Source organism: Mizuhopecten yessoensis, unplaced genomic scaffold (genome assembly GCF_002113885.1).
Source record: "Mizuhopecten yessoensis strain PY_sf001 unplaced genomic scaffold, ASM211388v2 scaffold11103, whole genome shotgun sequence".
Lineage (NCBI taxonomy): Eukaryota > Metazoa > Mollusca > Bivalvia > Pectinida > Pectinidae > Mizuhopecten > Mizuhopecten yessoensis.
In genome coordinates, this window is record NW_018408881.1 from 1,251,996 (window position 1) to 1,274,750 (window position 22,755).

Sequence of the window (22,755 nt, forward strand, 5' to 3'; positions counted from 1 at the left end):
GAAAATTCTGATACAGATACATGCTACAAGGATTGGCGTAGGGGTCTGGTGTCTGGCCCATTCCCTTGGATCTTATTTGGAGAATATTTTGCCATGATTGCTTAGCTATCCAGGTGAGTGATACAGACCCCTGGGCCTCTTGTTTAACTCGAGTTCACCCCTACATTTTTAAAATGGACTTGCCCAGTCTTTGATTTGGTAAGGTTCACATGAGATTTTAGGTCTGAATGGGTTGATTTTCAAATTGTATAAAGACACAAGGTTTACCGATTGTCTTTTACAATTTGAAAGTTAACTTATGAGAGTTAGATAAACATGATAATCAACCATCACAAGTTAGGGGATTTTTTGTCCCACAATGTTCATATATTATATCTATAGAAAACCTTTAATGTTTCTCTTGGGATACATTATTCCCGTTTTTGATCGGGGAAACATTTACCATGAACTAAGACGTCACAAAGCGTTGTTACATGACGTCATTATTAGAAGGTTGACCAATGAAATACATCCAGAGTGATATCCACTAGTGGGTAACCAAAAATGTTTACCTACTCCTAGCAGGTTTATCCAATGAATCAGGAGTGAGGAAACCTATAGTGGTTGTGGGAGAAAGTATATTTTTTGAATCACTATTATAATTCATGACAAGATATAAGGACTAAATAATATACATGAATTATAATCATTTTAACTATCATACTTCATTGATAGTTTTGAAATATATATACATGTTTACATGTATAGCTGAAGAGATGTATAGCAGTGAAAGGCCTTGGAAATCAGTCTTCTTGTGATTTTATTTTTTTATATACATTTATATATGTTATGTTATGGTTTGACGTGATGACCCAGATCTTTACATGTATAACTTATACACTCTCGACTCATACAACTGTATATTTTACTCCTACAGAAATTAAATCCTCTTACGCCTGCACTAGTCAGGAATTAATTTAAAATAGCTAATGAGTTAATCTGTAAGCTAAGTACCTAATACATTGATTTGTCACTACGACCTACAGTACTGTATACTTATAAATGTGTAATGAACTCACAACATATAGCTTTTAAATTTTACTACATTTTAAACCTCGTCCTTAAGTGGTATATATATATATTTGCATCAACTTTTTAATCCTTGTCCTAGTCATATTTGTAAGAGATTCCTCCCCCACCCCTCCCTATCAGATTTATGAATAAAATTTTATTAATGTTTGGACTATCAAATAAACACTTATGTATTGTTAATTGTTAGGAATCTTCGATGTATAAACTATGGCATGTTCACATGTCAACAGAGGATAAGATTTCATTTCCATCGGATGCGGAATCAATGACTTAAGGCAGACAATATATATATATATATTTTGTCAATAAGTTGCTTGCTTTTAGCTTTTAAGGGAGTAAATATAAAACCTTTTGAAATAAATCTTAAAATATAATGTTGCAAAAAAGCATAAGCATTTAATAAATATCATAACTGGTTACAGTGCCCTGGATATAACCTTTGCGATAGTTTCATAACAAAGGGGTCAAACAAACGAATCCCTGTAGCAGAGATGGTTGTGTGAAAAAGGATATCTAATAAAAGGGGAGTAACTCCACTGTTAGAAATATGTTGGAACTCTCCTTCATTTGAGATGATCAGATAGAGTGCTTGAACTTATACACCTTAAGCTTTCAGACAGCTGTTTGGTCAGTGACTGTATAACTGCTATAGTACCGTATATTTTAATTGGCCTTGTTGCTAGTCCATTGTGTAACATAAACAGATCTACACGGAAAAATAACATTTGAAGTGATTTTCCTATTTGAATTTAACTAACAGTCACAGCAAAAGAAAGTTTCTATGAAGTCAACCTATAAGTGCATGGCGAACGGTTTTTCGCCTGGCAATAAAATTTAATGATATAAAGTGCAGTGTATTTTAATTATGTTAGCTTAATCTTAAAAGCTTGGCGTTCTGAATTAAAAATAAGGGCTGATTTGGACATTATAAGTATAATTTGAGAAATCTTTATTGGCAATGTAAATGTGCACGAATGAACAAATATTTTGTAAACATCTGGTTTCATTCTACACAACTTTTTTATTACCTGAAGCGTGAAACTGAAATTGCCCAATTTACATGTAGATATGTTACGGTCCCATGACGTTACGTTAATGTGTGACAGGACGTCCAATAAAACCTGCTATGGAGTATTACAAACGTTTTACCAGATGACTTGACACTTTTTTAAAGTATGAACCATATATATAATATTTTGGTAACCTATATGATTTAATTGTACCTCCTGTTTGAAAATTTTATGATAAGAAACGTATTTAGTCAGTTTACATGCTTTATTAGAAACTTTATGGAGGTTCGTGTGTCAAACATCACGATTGTTATCAAAGAAAAGTATGTCATTATACTTAGTATTCAATCTGAAGTAAAGATCATCTGCCTTTTAATTTACGCTCGAACAATAATATAGTAAATTTTGGCAAGATGTGTTATTGTATGGGGAGGGATCAATCTGTCCCGATCTGTCTGTCATCCATCTGTATTTTGGTTTCTGCAAGATCATATTCGACTCTTTCATGCACAGTGAATTAGCCTGCAGGTTTTACCCAATTTGAGAACTGTTTGGGTTGAATTTCCCCATCTTACACCCCTTGAGTATCATCATCATCATCATGGAGAGTTTGTTTTCTCATTCTAATCACCAGAATTAGCTTAGAAACCATAAAAAGGTGTAAAAATCTCTCCACTGTGCCATCTGAATGTTTCTGATATCGTGATGTTATGTTATCGTTGTTCATTGTGACACCATGCAATGGTATGTAAGATAGAAATTTCTCTTACATATACCTCTTTTCATGCTTAGGACAGTTCCGTCTTGTCTTTTATGCATAGGAATAAGTGAAAACTCATTAAAAAATTAAACAACATTGGATTTTAATGAAACTTTGTAAGCATCATGTACAATAAATATATATATATATCATTGCTAAAGCTAAGATCAAATTTAAGGAAAATTGTGCATAATTAATTAGAATACTGTGCTCAAAAGTTTTTTTATGTTTCTAAATTGAGGTTATATTAGAAAAAAGATTTTGATATGTAACTTTGCTCTTCTAAAATTAGATAAAATAATTTTAGGGTCAAGGACGTCTAAAAAGTGGGTTGGTCGGAAAACAGAAACACAAACAATCGATCTCTCACGAATCTCAATTTACCTCTGTGAGGTTAAAGGTCACCCAGCTGTAGGATATATATTCAGTACTGTTCGTGCATCCTGTATTAAACTCAATATCAGTGTTTTCTTAGACTCTTAATGGGTTTTCTATGTTTTATACACTTAATGTGTTTAAAAAGCATTTAAAATAGATTCTTTGTTTTACCTTGAAAAGTAAGGTACACGTCATGATTTCATGAACCATCAATTCTATGATAATTTTTACAGAATCTTGAAGCATTAGGTAGCTGATGACATTTAATTAAAAAGATTGTTTTGGAAATAGATAATGACTTGATGTCCAAAAGACTTGACTGTAAAAAATTATGTTTGTTATCTATCAATTTGATTGTGGCTTAATGAACCAACACATGTATGTACTCATAACTTAATTTGGTATAAAACATTTTTGGAGGGATTGAGGGGAGTGTGTGAGAGTATTGAGGAGCGACGAGGGCTAAAACATTTAATATCAAAACGCTCATTTAAAAAAACCTTTTGTTTGTTTTCGGGGTGGGGCAAAGACTGAAAAAATAGAATGTCTTAATTCACCTCTAAGATAGATGTGTGTGTATTATGTTCTCACAATGGTAAATTGAAACAGAAATTGTGTTTATTTTGTTTTGAATTTAAATATTAATCCCAGAAGTGACCCTTACCTGATAGACTCTGGTATATATATATATAATACTTAGCTGGTCATATAAGCTCTTATATAAAGTTGTATTGAATACAAATATTAATTTTAATGCTACATTAATAATCCATTCATAAAGTAATCTGATTTCCCTGTCAAAACATTGGCAACTATCAAGGTCTGAAGTGAATGTTTCATTTTGGAACAAGTTTTCAAAATGGACGTATTAGTTTATTGATTGGCGGTTTTCCCAAATTCAGTATCAACAAGGACATATTTGTGGTCAAGACTGCCCTTGGATAAATATGACCAGCTGAAATATTATTACAATGTAAACAAATGTACACTTCTGTATAAATGTAGCCATTATATTATTCTGTTTTTAATGAAACTTAAGATTGATTTACGATTTGATGGGGTATATGGGCATTTTCCATAACTCTGACAATCAGCACTTCAAGTAAATACGTCAAGTTTTCTAATATTTTCCTCACTCTTACCAGATGGGATTATTTTTATACTGATTCATGTGACAAACAAAATATTTGTCTGCTTTATTTTTCTCATAACTGGATCTGGAAAGCTGCATGAATGATATATGGTCTCTATCAAGTTCTTGCCATTATGATCTGAAATGTCAATTGAAATTCCTTAAAAAGCTCAAAGACAAATAAGGGAAATAATTGACAAATGACATAAAACATTTCCATAAAATGTTGTTTTGTAAGTGTATATGACCTTTCGTATTAAAAGACGAATGTAACACACACAGGTGAATTTAATAAAAATATTTTATGAGGTTGATTGGATATTTGTAAAAATAGCAGTTAGGTATTCTATAATTCTTTACACATGCATTACAGATGCATGGTGCCCTTTAAATGTTACTAAAATATTGATATTAAACATTCATTGACATTTAACGTTCATGAACATTAAACCTTCATTGATATTCATCATTCCTTGATATTAAACATGCATTGACATTAAACAGTCATTGATATAAAACAACAATCATTGATATTTAAGAGAAATATTAAGCAAGCATTGATAACAATAATTGAAACAATAATTGATAAAAATAATTGATAACAATATTTTATAATAAAAAATTCTTGGTTATTATAAAACACTCTTTAATATTTATAAGTATTAATTTGATATTAAGCATTCATGGATAATAAACAAGCAAGCATTGATATTGTCATTGTTTTAAACCTTCATTGATATTAAACAAACATTGATATTAAACAAACATTGATACTAAACAAACATTGATACTAAACATGAATTGATATTAAACATGAATTGATATTAAACATAATCATATCAAATTTCATGACCTAATTCTAAGTTTGACAGCGGCTACTTTAAAGGTTTAGTCTACCATATCATAAGGAAAAATCCTTTAAGAGAAAAAATTGTCATTTGTTCAATATTGGTTTCAACATGATCTCTTCACTTCAAGTTTATTAAAGACTCCTGGGTGTTGAGCGGACCTGATTGAACTACCTGTAAATTACAGGTGTGGTAAAGGTTAAATGAGCTGTGAGATGAGGTGATATGGGCCATACACCAATTTTCACCCGGTAAACACAATGGGGACTTCAACATTGAAGTGTGTCCCTCCAGTATGAATGAAGTTGATCCTGTTTGATTGGTTAAATGTCTTAACGTGTGTTTAACCCTTTTACCACTGAAGACCATAATGGACTCATCCAGATCAATACATGGTAGAGTCTACTGGAGTTATATAGGGGTGAAAGGGTTGAAAGCGGGTGGGTCTCTTTCTAATGCTGAACTCTTTCAAGTGCGTTGCCCTAGCGGTTGTGTTGGAGTGTGCCCTTTGTATGATGTTCATGAATTTATCATTATGGTGTCTGGATTGCAAGCTGTTCCCTGTGTGATACCCTTGTTGTTCATGTCGTTAAATAAAAGTGGCAAAGTTTTGCTGGAGTTTGCCATTTTTTCAAGGGTAAATCTTCATCGTAATTGAGCATAATTGCCTACCAATTAAATCAACAGATCTTGAGCAGTACATCAAGATTGAGCAATTTTAGATTTACTATTATTGCTTCATTGAATTTCTATCTACTATGTACATATAGATCATCTCGGGCGATATTTTACACCCTTTATGTAAATATTACTGAGTACTTGTGATTAACAGATATGAGACACCAGAGTGAAAGTGTCTTTTGTTGAAAAGTATATTATCATACAATTTCCATTGTCTGAGACTTCTTCTACAAGCAAGTCTTATGCAGTTCACTTTATACAAAACCATTGTAACATTTATAATTGCGATTTTTTTTTGTTTTTGACTTGGGAGTATATAAGCAACCAATAGGAGTTTTTCTCAACGTTGGTAAAGTGTTAGATGCAAAAGTCTCAAGTTTGACCCGTTGAACTTGCATTTTTTTTTCATTTCTGTTTTCAAATATTCAAATTTCAAGCAACTACATTTCTATAAAATGCAAGGTAACATGCAATTTTTATGGAATATTTCTTTTAAAAAATTCTTAAACAATTATTGCAAAATAGTGGCAATATGGTACATGTAATACTATGGTTTAACTTGGTGGTCACCTTTTACCTTAATTTGCATGAGGCTCATTTTCTGAATTAGGCCACGCTAGCACTAAAGACATGTTGCTTATATCTTCATAGATATCTTCTTCCTCCTCATCTATGTTCATACAGTATTCCTCGTCCAAAAGTAGGCCATGCCTCCTCCTTGGACATAATACACAGGTAATGTTTGACCAGAACTCAGACTTCTTGGGTTGTTCGTGCAGGACTGTGGATGTATTTGGTCGTCCGTGCTGGACTGGGGATGAGTTTATTTGTCCGTGCAGGACCGTAGTAGAATTCCTCTGTTTTCTAGGCTGTACTGTTGCATAGATAGGTTCAGCATCACCGATGTTAGATCCCAAATAATTTTGATGCCTTAGATTCTGAGATACCTTGTCTGAATATCTCACTCTACAGCCTGGACATGTCACAATATTGTGTTTCTTCAAATGAGTCTTTGCAAGAATGCAGTCTGATTTTCTGTCTTCAAGCAATCTTCCTACGGTCAAGAAATTGTACTTTTTGAGAAGTCCAACAGCATTTTGATCCGTATGTTTATTGAAAAGCTTTCCTGCAGTATGAATATGATAAACTTTCAGCAGGTCTTCTGCAGTTTGGGGAAAATGCTTTTGTAGAAGTTCTTTTGCCACCGGAAAATGTTGAGATTTCAGGAGTTCGAGAGCAGATTGACAAGGAGGTCGACTATCTAGAAGTTCCACTGCCTTTGGGAAGCTGTGCTTTTCAAGAAGTGCATCTGCAGTACCAGGGAAATCAGGATTGTCTTGTAGGAGTTGTACTGCTGAGGGAAGTTGATGATTTATAAGAAGTTGTTTTGCTGTTGGGCAGCATTCCCTTTTCCAAAGTTCGTGCAAATTTTGGCTGGTAGTCATGGATACTTCAGGTACACAATGAAACATAAAAGGATGCTGAAGTATGTATTTCAGATAGCTGCCACATGTTTCCTCTTCAGCTTAATTTATTTTTCTCGAAATCTTGCGTAAAATCTTTTGAAAGTTTACGAAATCTTGAAATATGAATCATTAAATAATCTGGGTCCAACCAGGTTGAACGTTTCAGCTTTAATTAGAAATTAGAATCTTTTCTCAAATAGATAGGATAACATCAATCTGAAAAGAGAAACAATGATGAAATATACTTCCTCTTCAAACTGACTTTGCATTATAAATGCCATATTGCTATAGAAAACAAGGATTACTGTGACTATCTAAAATTAATTGAAAAAAAAAATCAATTTCGAAAAATTATTCATAGTTCTAATAAAAATGTTTGTATTTGCACAGTTTAAATTTTCAAATCAAAATTTCATGGCTGTTTTATGATCTTTCATCATTTAGAGTTTATAACTTAGGAAGGAATGCTAACAGTGACAGAATGTGCCAAACAGTAAAATTGTAATCAATGTTTAAAGGTCCCAGACTTACAATCTGGGCCTAAATGCCCCATGGCTGGTTAGCTTAATGTCATATCCACATGCAAACAATACCTTATGTCTGAAATATATTCTTACAAATTTAAAGCTTTTTCTTCTTTTGGAAAGATCTTGATAATTCAAAATCATAAAATTTGTGTACATGGTTTGTATAAAAATGTTCATATTATGTTATAAGATACATAAAACATTATTTCTTGAATTTCTGGCAAGCTTGAATGTTTTACAACTTAAGCTTGTATGAATGTTTCAGCTGAAGTTCTGTGTATAAATGTGTGTTAGTATGCTGGTATGTATTGAACTCCTATAGACCAAACCTACCTGAATCTGATATCAGTAATTTGTTACCTACGACGCCAACAGTTTAGACTTTATGAAAGAACATAGTCAACAAAAAGACAAACCCGCCATTTACAACAGGGAATTAAATCTTGCTTACGCCCCAATAGTTGTACATTCATTTTAGGGATATTGACAATACTATTTCTTTTACAAGCCATTAGCTAGGGTAGATCAGAATGCATATAAGATAACGGATTCAGTATCAAGCTGACAATGCATGATAGAACTTGGTCCTCTTGTATGTGTTCAAATGTCTTTGGGTTTGCACTCTATCAAAGTGATGTTAGCTTACAAGTTTTTGACTCAAGCTTGTACTATTTTGTTCTGAACGATTTAAAATCAGGAATATGGAAGTATTGGTTTTAAGGTCACCTGGCCCTTCAGACAAGGAGCCCTTGTAATCCATCCTGTTTGTTTATATACTTTTCTTTGAATCTCTTCAAATTTGGTAGAAAATATTACTAGATAATGATGATTCAGATTTGCAAGGAAGAAGGCCTCGGGTTGGCCATCTCCAGGGGTCCTTAAAGGGCAAAAACAGATTTTCAGAGGTGAGAAAAAAGTCTAGCTGGGCTTGTTTTCTATGATTTTTTTTCTTCCATGTGAATAGTTCTTTTTTTTATCAGGGTGATGTTCTCTACCTATATATATCTACTAAATTTTCGTCTTCTACAAAATTTGAATGACTTTATCTCTTGACTTTGGGTTATTTATGTGTTTATAATTTTCGTAATCTATATCAGGTTTTAAAACTAGGTTGAAATCTCCGCATATTATCTGTGAATCTTTATTGAATTCATCTAAGGTGTTTTCTATATTTTCGAAGAAAGATGGTGTATCTGTGTTTGGACCATAAACATTGATTAGTGTAATTATTTGGCCCTCAATCATTATATCTAATGCCAAAAAAATCCCCGAGTTATCCTGCTTTACTTTAAAGTAACTTTTACTTTAAAGTTTACTTTAAAAACTTTATGTTCAAAATTGTTATTAATTAAAAATGCCACCCCTCTTGAATTTGTCATATCCCCATTCTGACCTTATTCTAGCTTCAGTCTGCTTTGTGAAGTGAGTATCTTGAATACAATAAATGCTATATTTCTTACCTCTTAAGTATGCAAAAAGATCTTTACATTTGTTTCCATCACCAAGACCCTGACAATTTGCTGAGAGTACATCAATTGTGTCCACCCCCCATTATGTCAATGTATATTGCGAGAGACCACTTACTTCAGATGAACCATGTGTTGTTGCCAACAGTGTTATAGAATACGGATAACGTTGGAGCATTAACCAGGAGAAAGACAAAAATAACATTTGTATAAAGGACATGACATCCATTACAACATACTACAATTATGCTTAAAAATAGCTCCTTCATTGGTTTAATTTGCAGCTACCTAATTTAAACTGATAAGTGTTGGATCAGTAATATCATACCCCAGAGGTTCACAGCCAAGTTAATGCCCGCATGCACCCACCCACACCAACATGTATCGCATGTTGTGAGTCACATATATAGATATAGCCCGGGTATTCCGACTCCCCCGCCACCCTGAAAGGTAGACGTCTGACGTGGAACAGAAAGAACATCCATTTGTCAAAAGTAACTCAGTCTGGTGAAGGAGCCAGAGGACACCCGGGCCGATAGAAATTATATATATATACATGTACATGATACGTGCGCATATCAGCACCACCATAGGCATTCAAGACTCTGACAGTAATAACAGAAATATTAACAATAACAAAAAAACCAATAGGGGTAGTACTGTCCCTTTGTTTTCCATTTCTCTACTTATACTGTCAGACCTCCAAAGGCCTACTGTGCAAGCATGTGCATCGGCGATAAACCGCCTGTGGTCCGAGCTTTTATTATGATATCAGCCACCACATGTGTATTTGATAAGTGTTCAGTTCTATTTACAACTTTATACAACTCGTCTAAATACCGGTTTCGTTATACCCATGCATGCTCTGCCTGCTGCTGGCTATAATCCTCTCCAGTACGGGCTGTGGATGACTGTAGGCCTAGTTTTGTTTTCTAGTTTTGTTTTCTAAATAAAGATCTGTTACCCACAATCCCTGGTTTGTTTCCGGTTAGAGTGTTCAAGTATTTACCCTGACGATCAAGTGGTGTACACAAATTTATGCAACAGTTTTATATATTAAAATTTTGATATTTTTTATGAAAAGTCTTACTAGCCTAAGTGCATGTCAAGTCTCTTCAGAACAAAGAAATATGACATTCATAAATAAATATTGGTAACTTGAATGGAACCATATATTGTCATGTTGTTCTAATTAAGGGACAATACATTGCAGTGACTTAAGGTATAGGGGAGATAATTCTACCACGCAGCAGGCAAAGCATCAAGACAAGACATGATCAACACATAATCATATACACCTTGATTAGTTTTCATGTAATGTCGACCTCGATGTAAGCTGATCCAGCTTCTTGTGTAAACACTAAACAGTTTGATTATACATATTTATCATTCAGGATACACTAGGTACTCATCAAGATGTTTAATTTACAATTTCATGTACGCAACCTATTCCGTCTTTGCGTATTGCAGAGTTATCTTCTCTTGGGAGCAGGTATTGATTGTTAAGTCATAGGTTTGTGTGAGAAAATTACGTCGTTTTCTCAAAAATTGATGACGTTTCTCTCTTAAACAAGTGACGTAACAACCAATACCTGTTCTCAAGAGAAGATAACTCTGCAATATGCAAAGACGGAATAGATAGCAGAAAATTAAAAGTACAAATGCATCCTCTTGGCATACAGATAGTGATATTGGAGTAAAGAAACATACAACTGTTTGTATATTCTTAGTCTCTAGCAAAACAATGATATCTAATCTATGGTGACCTACAGTGACCGCCCAAGGGTGGTTTGATCATCCCAGCCTGATATATAATATTTACCTATATTGACCAGTCCAGCTGGCATTTATATAGTCATAATATTTATGTTATAACTATTGAATATTTGCTGTCATGATTAAATATGTTTCTAAATCATTATAGATTGAAGAATTGTTGTTTTTCACATCGATATTCAACCTATTTCTCCGTTTTTAGATTTATTATTCATTTTATTATTTATCTTCATTATTTTTTTATGATATATATATATATTTCGACACCTGAATCTATACTGATTTAGTATATGGTGGCTTAGCCAGTTGTTTTCGGTGGTTTAGACTCCAGACGCCGGTTATATGCATTCTTTGCTTGACAAAGGAAACAGACGTTTTCGAAAGCTTGCAAAACAAGTTTTTAATTACTGTTTGTATTCAAAACAAACTTAGTATTTATTATTCATACAAAACCGATTAATCTAATCCCGAAATTTCAATTTATTCTGTAACATTTCATTGGTATTGTTTGAATGCTCGTAACTGGCCTCATCAAATATGGGCAAGGGTTTGACTACCAACATCAATGGAAACTTACATAAGATCCCAAACCAGGGTCTTAAAATCATTGTATCAATATTGTTTATTTCAAAGCAAATCTTGGTGAAAAGATTGATGGCCTGCATCAAATTTTAATTTAGTGTTTTTTGTGTGTGTGAAATATAACTATAAATAAAAAGTATGTTGACGGATTCTTTCAGGAGTGGTCACTGTCCTTTCAAGACAAAAAGGTTTTCAATTTGTTACAAAATGGTAGAAATTACATTTTGCAAAATCAGGAGTATTATGAATAAATTACTAACATATCATGAATGTAATATTTGAATCTTTGAAACCTTAACACCACTGGGGTATCAATGTTTAATTTTCTCCTGGAAGTTTTCTCAGACATGAGAAGGGCATATGTCTGTTGATGTAGAATTTTTGAGAAGACACTGTTTTATTAGCTATTGTATCTATAGTTAAGATTCTGTTTACCTGAGAACTTCAGTCTTAAGATACAAATATGACCTGTGTGGGAAATGAAACGAGATAGGAAAATTATCTTGTACACAATGAGAGATCAGTTGGCAGTAGGGTTTAGCTGTATTGTCCTGCTCTGAACAGTAAAATGAACTCTGTTGACTGTCTTTCCTATGTATATAAACAAACAATTCATTCTAGTTGTAGGTTTCAATTTTAAAGCACTTGTATCAATTTCAGATAAATGCGAAAAAATTGAAACCCCGAAATAAACAACCTGACTCAAATCAATTACTGCAGGCTAATTAAAGGTATAATGTCTCTACTTGGACAATAAGTTTACCTGTTTCGTTGAGGAAGGAGACTCACAGCTGAAATGTTACAAATTCTTGGCTTTGTGTTATAAAGTAAGACATCTGAGGCAATGTAACCATGGTACCCGTTTTAAAGGGATTGAAATCAGGCATGTCGCACTCAAAATATATACCGACACAAGATCCTTACGTGTTATATACAACGGGTGTCGTTATCAGCTTACAGGATATGTCTACATTTTTGTACGATAAATCTTACATATAACAGATAAAGAGGATTGTGCCGAAAGAACTATGAACTTTAAGATAAAACGTGATTACAACATATTTTGACTACAGACTTACATGTTTTTATTTTAATTTATTATTAAGTTTAAAAAATATTAATTCATATTTTGTAAATAATTGTTATAGTTTAGTTCCTGACATGTACAGTATGTTAATGTACACCCATAGTGATTTAATTATTTATCTTTTTGTAAATGTTTGTTCATATATAGTTTAAACTTTACTGAACCAAGAATAGCAAAGATAATTTTTTTTACACTTGGGAGAATCAGAAATGATTATATATTAGTGTGACATCGCTTCATATATATTAGCCCAAGGGAGACAACTTGTACGTGTATATTCTTTAAAATGTACAGGTTTGATTGAATTAACATAGAAATATATATATTGGGACCTAATTGAAGGTCTGGTGGGGTGTTTCCTATTTCTTTTCAGTGTGCTTTGTGTGGCAAAGAAAAGTTCAATTTAAATTTTGACATAGCTAAAATTATTGAAAACTGTGTGATCTTCAAAGGTTTAGAATATGTTGACAATTTGTTTTGAGTTCAGATTTAAAAAAAAATAAAAATAGTTAATATTTTTAATTTGAGATTCAAAAATTTTTGAAATTTATTTGAATATACTCAGGCCAAAATGGTCTTGATTAAATTCCTTTTTCAAGCATTTTCTAATTGTCAATATATATTCCACCATTATATACTATATATGTACTGTTTGTTGATTATTTCTTAAATAAATACAGTGGGACCTTGTTAAAAATCTGGTTTATACAGTAATATATAGAGTAGGACTCTTTGAAGGTCTGGCATGAATTGTACAAATTTATACGTTTCTTGATTATTTAGCATGGTGGTCCAGCTACAAGTTACACTGTACAGTAGTACTGTACCAAAACTTTAAAACTTTTGCAAACATTCAGAGGAAAAAGTCTGGCTTTAGCTCGTAATATGATTGAATAATCATAAAAGGAGATTAATATTAAATTCCATTTAAAGCAAATATTTCCATGTTTTCTTTATACAAACTATTATGATTGATTGTCCATACACTGGAGCTGTATTGTAAGGTATAGATTGTTATCAACATTGAAAAGGAGTTCTACAAATATTGAACGTTCTTTTGCTTTTAAGTTCTGTTGACAATTTTTGACATTATCAATCGATGATGTGCTTTCAATACAGCTAACAGGTTTGTCCACCTGTGAGAAATAGATAACAATACCTATATAATATACCTGTTCTCGTTAGATAAACCACAGGTACTCAATATACCTTAATACAGATTTTCCTGCCCAGGTAAACTTTCTTTGTTGCTGAAAATATAGAAGGAAAAGTTAAACAAGCTTAAAATTTAAGTTTTTAAATTATTTTTCACTTGATTTAATATTTCTATTTTTATAAAATGAAATATTGAGTATTAAATTTTCAATCCAGAATAATAATGTTTTAAATTAGCAAAATGAATATTTTTTCATTTGAATTTTAAAAATTGATTGTAGTTAAAAATAAATTAAATTATTGATAGGTCAACCTAACAAGGCTTTTTATAAAAATGCTCTGGGTCTATAATGGAACACATTTTAGATTTCATTGAAGATGTTTGAGAACTTTGTACTCCGCGTTTCTTAAACTCTTCGCCATTTTCAAGTGTTCTTTGTTTACTATAATATTGTATACCCAAATTTAAATACAGGCACTTACGAATTAAAGTGAACATGATTTTAACATTTCGATTCAACAACCCTGAGAAAATTGCCTGGAAACGTAGTTGATTTCGTCATGAGGGTAAAGATATTCGTGTAAAAGTCTGCCACGACTTTTGGATATAAATCAAAACATTTTCGTGATCAGGTTTTACAGTTATGCAGTGTTTTTTTCTGATCAGAGCTGAAATTGATCTGGTGTGTTGTGTTTCGTCCGTCCGTGAATTTATGTTTCGAAGTAGGTCAGAGTAACTTTCAACAAGGCATATATATATGTGGATGAAACCTGGATGAAACTGCAATGTGATATAAAAATGTGTCAATCAAGTTTGTTTCAATTCTTTAAATGGTTATTGTGAGGATAAACCTTTTCAAAAGTTTTCACTGTGAATTATACTGATGGCAGCATTCTCCTTGGATTTTTATTATAAAGGCTTTGGGTCAGAAGCAGGGAGACCTTCACTTCAGGAAGCCATTTACATCAATATTACATAAAGGCTAAATAATACCGTTTCTAAACACTGTGTTTCATGTTCGTGAACCAGAAGTTAAGGTTCATGAGCACCTGGATGACATTCTTTGTCAGCTAATGCAGACAAAATGGAAACATATTGATTTCGACTGAATGTTCCGAATCTGATTTAAAAGTTTATTTCCTTAGAGCCGAGGGGAGTTTGACGAAGACTTTCATTCTGCCAACTCAGTTATTTATATCTGTGTTGTGAGGCGTTTAGTATACCATACTTTATGTTTGGAAATGGAAGGTTTTGAGGTAAGATATCAAATATGTATCAAATATGTATCAACAGGTACAATTGAAATGGATATCAACAGTTTTATATATCCTAGGTGATATTTGATGTTGTATTGTATGAAAAGCTACAAAGTGACATTAGGCAAAAGTTTAATCATCACGCCTGAATTGTCAAAAATATACCTGGAAATATTATTTTTCATTATTTTATTAAAAAGTTTTAAAACACTTGTAGTTAAAAAAGAAAAAGGACCGACATGTACGGTAATGGCGCTGATAATTAATATTGATATAAGTGACTATCCCATATGTGTGTGTGTTCAGAATCAAATGTGTTGGATATCAATTGTAATTTCGTTTTCATCAACTGTTAACTGAAAGCATCTGTTTCTAGTTTTGATCTTGTATTGTGGATTAGGCAAGAGGATAATTTAACATTCTATGGAGAGGAAATGGGAAATGCTCAATAGCGATTTCACGTGCGACTGTTTTTGATTTATTCACGGTGGAGCCATTTATTTGGACTTTGAGAAAAGTGTTTGGAGAATTAACTTTCACCTACTGTACAGTTTTTGAAATCCAATTGTATTGTACATTATCAAAGAAACAAATCTACATGTGAAATTCAGAAATTCTGTTGGAAGACCAGAGGAAATAACTTTATTCAAAGTTCAAGGAAAAATCTGATCTCTGAGTGATTCAGAGATTGGGAAATTGATGTTTAATAAGTTTCAGCTGTTGGAAATGATGTGGGAATGTGCAGCTAAGATTGAGAATTAAGTACACCATAATTGGGTGATTGTAACACAATCTGGCTATTAACCATCGCAAGGAGTAATTTGTTCCTTATATGGCCGAAGGGCAACATGGCCCACCGCTGGAGTGTTTTGAATTATAATGGATAAATATTATAACACACAAGCTTCCTAATGGCTGGGAAAGGTACAGACGGGAAGATGAAGGTAAATATTTTTTATCAAGAAAAAACTGATGTTTTCCTGTTAGTAAGGTCACTATATATGTATTTGATGTTTTATGAATATTATTATCGGTCCTATAATTTTATAAGACCTTTTTATGTACCGGGGGTAAAATAATTTGCATACTGATTTGAAATAGACACCCTTTAGGTGTGAGACTGTATGTAGTACAATGCCTTGGTATCTTTAAGCAATACAAAATCTGCTGTGATATATTTCAAACAAACCTGACCCATCCTTATACATTTATTAAAATATTAAATTGATAATACTGTGAAATTGTGTCCTAAGTAAAGACATAATGTCGAAAAAAGCATCAAAGCTATGATCAGAATGGGGTTGCCAATATATACTTAAACCATTATTGAATGGTTTCGCTCACATTATTACAACTTTTGACATAATATATATAAACTTTTGTATTTTACAACAATTATGAAACAAGTTATTTCAACTTATATTAATCACCCTTGCTGGCGTGGATGTAAGCACACAGGGGTCTTATTGTGGGAGGAAACCAGAACTCACAGGGTTGTCAGGTGACCCCATACCTTTTCATGTTCCATATAGGAATCAATTAAACTCTGGTGAAAGGCATTAAGTGCGCTATCCACTGCACCACCCGATCACCCTAAATACAGGATGAAGAGCCTATTTTTTGTTATCATGTTGCACTTACTATAAAGTTCTATTGGTGAAAAGACAATGTGTTATGGTGCATGCTAACCGTATGTGGTAATTGTGCTAGCTAATCTATTCTAATTTTATAAAATGAGGCAGATCTTGAGGCTTAAAAATCAACTAAAAAGGGGTGTTATAGCTTAACTCATTTACCCCTACATTTTTAAACTGGGCTTGCCCAGTTTTTGATATGGTAAGGTTCAATTGTGACATTAGGGGTGAATTGGTTAGTAGAATACTATTATTATGTACCTACAGGTACATATGTACTGAGTGCTATTGAGTATAGGAAAAAAGCATGTTAAAGCTATCAAAAAAATACCTCAAGTGATTTGCACTGAAAAATATTGTGAGAGCTGAATTTATCTTTCCGGTAGCATACTTAAACAAGAGTTTGTTTAAGTAAGAAAATGATAAATGATCCTCTCTGGAATATACCCTTACAACCAATGTCATTACCATGTACATATCTGAAAATAAGGTGTGAATGTTTTGCTAAACATTTTGATACCATTTCCTTTCAAAGAGACAGTGTCAGTTTTTATTACCGAATGGGTGTTTGATCTTTCTGATTAATCATTTTGTACACTCATATGATTTGTTGACACTTCAGACTTGAATGATAGGTTAATTACTATAACCGGGTTACATCTGTGTATAAAACTGCGATCTCTCAACTATTCACTGTCTTGAACTAAATAAGTAAGAGTTATGTCCCTTGGTATTATATAATGGAAAATTAAGTTCTTTTTTTATTAACATTCTCAGTTAGTTTTTTCCTTTTATTTGATACAAAAGTTGTGAATTCATAAATGGAAGTTGAATTATTGACAATATTCATTTATCAAATCATACTTCCTTTGAAAGGGCACCATAGATAAAAAAAATATTTTTTGAATAATTCTCAAAGGCACTTTTAATGAAAGGTTATTGAAAATGCATTTAAAAAGAAATTGTCATATTTTTAATATTCATTTGATATATGTCAAGTATTTCCAATTGAAGTGAGTTGTCCTGATTTTATGATTATGTTATAAATTAACTATAATTAATAATTTGATTATATAAAATGTCACGATATTTCAAGTTGTCCTGAACCTGACTAAATTAACTCAAAGTAAATTTCGTTTTAATCATGAATTGGTAATTTATGATTCTGAATTCATTATCAACATCCTTAAGGTGTAATTTACATATTTGTATGGCATATGATATGCATGTCAACTCACTTTGAGCAGACCAAAAATTATCATTTTATTTCCTCAACCTCTAGATCTTGTTCGGTTGAAGTTTTTGTTATTTTAAATTAACAGGGTCGTATATTTCAGAGCTGTACATTTTCGTACACCGCTACGTTTCCATTAAAAACAGAGCACTAGTTGACAAAAATGATTTGATTGTATTTTGAAATTTATTTTCCAACAATATAACTTGAGGCACGATCGATTTGTTTACAATGGTTTAACAATGGTTTTGTATAGTGCTTTGAGATTAAACTAGAAAATAAAAAAAGAAGTAGTAAAGTTTTGTGTTTTAAGCGCAGACTGTTATATATACTAGAACGTTGGAATAATGTTAGTGTTCGTCATGCATACAGAGCTATAATCCTAATCTGTGTGTTGAGATATATACCGACATGTACTACCGTCCTAAACAGCATTAGGGGGATTTAATTTATTTTAGGGGCTCAGTCAGGGATTCATAAAAATTAGCAAATTGATTGAAATTTTCTGAATGTGTTTATAATAATTGTATTAAATTTCTCCAGTATTTCCCAAAATGAAAACCTACAGTCTGAGCTAATGGTCATATTAATCCTATGATTTAAATAAAGACAGTATAAAATAAATTTTATTGTATCTTGTAATTATCAATATACTTAATAACTGACTTAAGAACTTAGGTCCAGGACAATTCCAATGATTTATTTAATGATTACTGTTCTGGTCAATATAACAGTATTGCCTCGGTCTATATCATGTACACAATGACCACTGTGTCCAGTGTGTTCAGATGTTGACCAAAGGGTTAAATTCATAGCTACAGCAGTAGGTTAGCTCAAATATATTTTATGTATAATGTGGCACTGATGTTTTGATTGTNTGGAGGATAGGGTTAGGGGGGGGGGTCACTGGTTCAATTCCTGGTTTGGACATGACACCCCAGGTCCCAGAAATAAAGAAAGACATAAAGAAAGATAGGTTAACATTGTGGTCTAAGGACATTTATCTAGAGGTTTGCGCTCCAGGGTTTAAATTGAATTCCGATCTGACCATTGCAAGTATATATTAGTTGGTATTATAAAGGGGTTTGACTGGATAAATTGAGGGAAAAATATCAAGAAGAAGAAAGAAGGAACCTTAAAATATGTTGGCGACTACAAAGTGACCACACTATTGACCAAAGGTTTAATTCACAGCTGGGTGCTATAACTAATACAGGAAGTTGTGTGTTATCTGTGAATTGTACTGAGATAACACAGAATAATGCCAAATTGATGTTACATTGCTGTGTCTGGTTAAATATACAACAAATCTCTTGCATTCAAAGTAACCACACATTAAGTGACCAGAGGGGTCCATAAATTACTCATTATTTATGAGTCAATTAAAGCCTGCAGTGATTCAGGAGAAAGCTGGGCTTATTTCAGGACAGTGTCCAGTTTGTCATAGTCTGGCTCAGGATACTGTCAAGTTTGATTTAGTCTAGCTCAGGACAGTGTCCAGTTTGTCTTAGTCTAGCTAAGGACAATGCCCATTTTGTCTCTAGTCTAGCTCAGGACAGTGTCCAGTTTGTCATAGTCTAGCTCAGGACAGTGTCCAGTTTGTCTTAGTCTAGCACGGCACAGTGTCCAGTTTACCTTAGTCTAGCTAGCTCAGGACAGTGTCCAGTTTGTCTTAGTCTAGCTGTGAACATTGTCCATTTTGTCTTAGTCTAGCTCATTTCATTCTTCATTTTGCTTTAGTCTAGCTCAGGGCCATGTCCAGTTTGTCTTAGTCTATCTCTGGACAGTGTCCAGTTTGTCATAGTCTATCTCCGGACAGTGTCCAGTTTGTCTTAGTCTAGCTCAGGACAGTGTCCAGTTTGTCTATTAAGTCTAGCTCAGGACAGTGTCCAGCTTGTCTATCAAATCTAGCTCAGGACAGTGTCCAGTTTGTCATAGTCTAGCTCAGGACAGTGTCCAGTTTGTCATAGTCTAGCTCAGGTCAGTGTCCAGTTTGTCATAGTCTAGCTCAGGACAGTGTCTAGTTTGTCATAGCCTAGCTCAGGACAGTGTCCAGTTTGTCATAGTCTAGTTCAGGATAATGTCCAGTTTGGCTCAGGATGCTGGCGAGGTCAATTTCAACAAAAGTTTTCAGATATGACAACTACCACCTGATGTTGGGCATCCAGGTATTATTTTTTCATTCTGACCCTTTTGATGGAGTTATTGCCCTTTGTTGCAAAATGCTTGCCAGCACAACTCCTCCAAAACTACTGGGCCAATTTCAAAGAAAGTTTACAAATATGGTAACTGCCCCCAGATGTTGTGTATCCATGTAGTACTTATTCATTCCGACCCTTTTAAAAGGAGTTATGGCCCTTTGTTGAAAAAACCTTTGTCTGCCTCCTAAACTACTGGGCCGATTTCAATGAAAGTTTACAGATATTGTAATTACCTCCTGATGTCGTTCCTCAGGGTAAAGTATTTATTTGTATTTCTATCCTTTTTAAGGAGTTATGGCCCTAAGTTGTTAAAAAATCTTTGTCCTGACAACTCGATCTTCCTTAACTACTATGATGATTTCAGCAAAACTCATTCATTTGGGCTAACAAGATTTGGTTTGCAAGTATTTTTGGCCTTGGGAGGGAGTACAGGAAGTATGTCAGTGACCTATATACATAAATAAGTGTACAGCTCAGTCAATAAAAAAATCATTACTGGTGGGAGAGTATGGATTGCTTTGCAATGCTTTGCCTTAGTAAGCTTTTAGCTTACAGTTCTGGTTAATGGTCATTTTATGCAGAACCTGTTAAAAATTTAAAACCCATACAAATTAAGTATTAAGTGATCATGAATACAAATGATAAGTGAAAGTAATTACAAAACCATAAATAGAAATATCAATTAAACATACAATACAGTTAAAACTGTAAGAAAAAAACATGAAAAGGTACGAATACCAGAATACATGTATATACCCCACATTTTTACTCTAGAATTTTATTGATGTTTAAGTTTTTCAAATTGTACAATTGAAAACATTTTTGTAGTACAGTCGACTGTGATCTATATTACCAATGCTACAGAGCACCAAATGTGTTATATTTCCCAAGTATGACAGAGAAAAATATAAGGTAGATCAATATGTTAACGATTTCTTAAACAGAGAAATTGACGTAACTTTTTGAAGAGTTTTAACGAAAAAATACTTCACATTGTGATATTGACATTGTGTTAGCTTTATATGTACTGCATGTATTCATCAGCCGGAATCATTCACAGAACGTGTAATTATCTGTAACTATACCTGAGAATCGATGGCATTTACGCTGATACACCGGATATCTCTCGGGCGATTACTGACCTTGTCCGCCGTTTGTGTGTCAATGTTATCCGACACTTCTGATCGATAAGTAAATACCTAAACGTCATTGATACAAACAAGTTTTTCCTCTTTCATTCTAAAATTACCAGATAATTTATTTTTTGTCATTTTGAAAAAAATGATGAAAAAAAATGTCAGCTTTTTTTTTCGCGTTTGAAAATTCACAAATTCCTGAAGATGTGTTTGTATATAGTGTTTTGTTCATTCAATAATGGGTTGTTTTATTTCTGTCAAATAAGTTTAAAATTCTGTTCTTTTGTACTACTTAATAATTTGTACTGTCATGATGGGGTGGGTTTTTCAGTACATTGAGTGTCTTGGTACAGTATATGTAGATAGTAGATGGACATATATACCAATTATAAGTACATACATCAGTATGTATATCAGAGCATGAACCAGCCATGGTTTTGTTTACATAGAAGTATATGTCTTGGTCTTACTTTAAAAAGTTCATTTTGTGTAGTGTATTGATGTTTATATGTCAAGTTGAACATTCCTAAGCATTGTCCTCTTTGTGTATTGGTATATAACCCTCTGGGGGCCCCCACAATTAGGCGTTCAGTCAGGCATGACATAAATGCACACAGACTTGGTATAGAAGGTTTGAATGGGGTTCAGCTCTATCCCTGTATACATTTACTTTGAGAGAGGGTCAGGTAACATTCAGGTATAATTCTCTGAATCTGTATCTTTTACCTATGTGCACAGGTGTTTTAACGAGTAACACTGCAGCGGGTGTCTGTCATCTTTTAAATACCTGGGCTATCTCTGTGAATGTCGCACAGGTAACTTGAACAGGTAGGATAGTGATACCTGATTTCACCTGACAAAACTTTACATTCACCTCAGCCCCAAGGGAGATTACTCTGTAGTTTTCAAAGTTTGTTATTTTACATGGCTATCCGGTACTACTGATGTGGACGACAGATTAACTCATGCTTTGATGGGCAGTGTAATGGTCAGCAGTCTAGGTCAACATAGGTACTGGACATATTATACATACATGTACTGACCAGTGGCTGGACTTGGTCGTTAATCATACCTGTCAACTATTTACCTGCTCACGGAAGTTGTGTCACAGAGAAAGGTGATGATATACCTGGCCGTCCAGGTATGTTGTTATCCCGAAGATAGGAGCAAGATCTCCGTAGTGGCGATCGGAATATACACTGGATCTATACAAACCAACAAAGGATGATTATTCTACTGTAGTTAGATACAGATAAGGGAGAATACAGTGCTGTTTGATGATTGAAAGTTTGGTGTCAGATTCTTATACTGGATTAATTTTCCTGTGTCCGGATTTCTTGACCGGTGGTCAGAT

The 22,755-nt window shown here is 33.3% G+C and overlaps 2 protein-coding genes across 5 annotated transcripts in view; one reads left to right on the forward strand and one right to left on the reverse strand.

The window, feature by feature from the left end:
* The window catches only part of LOC110465882 (peripheral-type benzodiazepine receptor-associated protein 1-like), a 212,055-nt gene that overhangs the window by 20,257 nt on the left and 169,043 nt on the right, over positions 1–22,755 (forward strand). The window lies entirely within an intron of this gene.
* Positions 5,133–12,637, reverse strand: LOC110465866. 4 transcript variants are annotated; one of them, XM_021521987.1, is made up of 2 exons: positions 12,461–12,637; positions 5,133–7,562 (listed from the first exon to the last, which is right to left on the reverse strand). In XM_021521987.1, exon 2 carries the CDS (start codon positions 7,350–7,352, stop codon positions 6,459–6,461), a length of 894 nt encoding a protein of 297 aa, XP_021377662.1. In that variant the 5' UTR covers positions 7,353–7,562; positions 12,461–12,637; the 3' UTR covers positions 5,133–6,458. The 4 variants fall into 4 exon arrangements, with proteins under 4 accessions (XP_021377662.1, XP_021377664.1, XP_021377665.1 ...); XM_021521989.1 differs by lacking the exon at positions 12,461–12,637 and adding an exon at positions 10,194–10,273; XM_021521990.1 differs by lacking the exon at positions 12,461–12,637 and adding an exon at positions 10,194–10,268 and having other exon boundaries at positions 5,133–7,330.

Excerpts from the sequence above, each read along its gene's own strand:
- LOC110465866 (XM_021521987.1), bottom strand. The coding sequence starts at position 7,352 with ATGTTTCATTGTGTACCTGAAGTATCCATGACTACCAGCCAAAATTTG.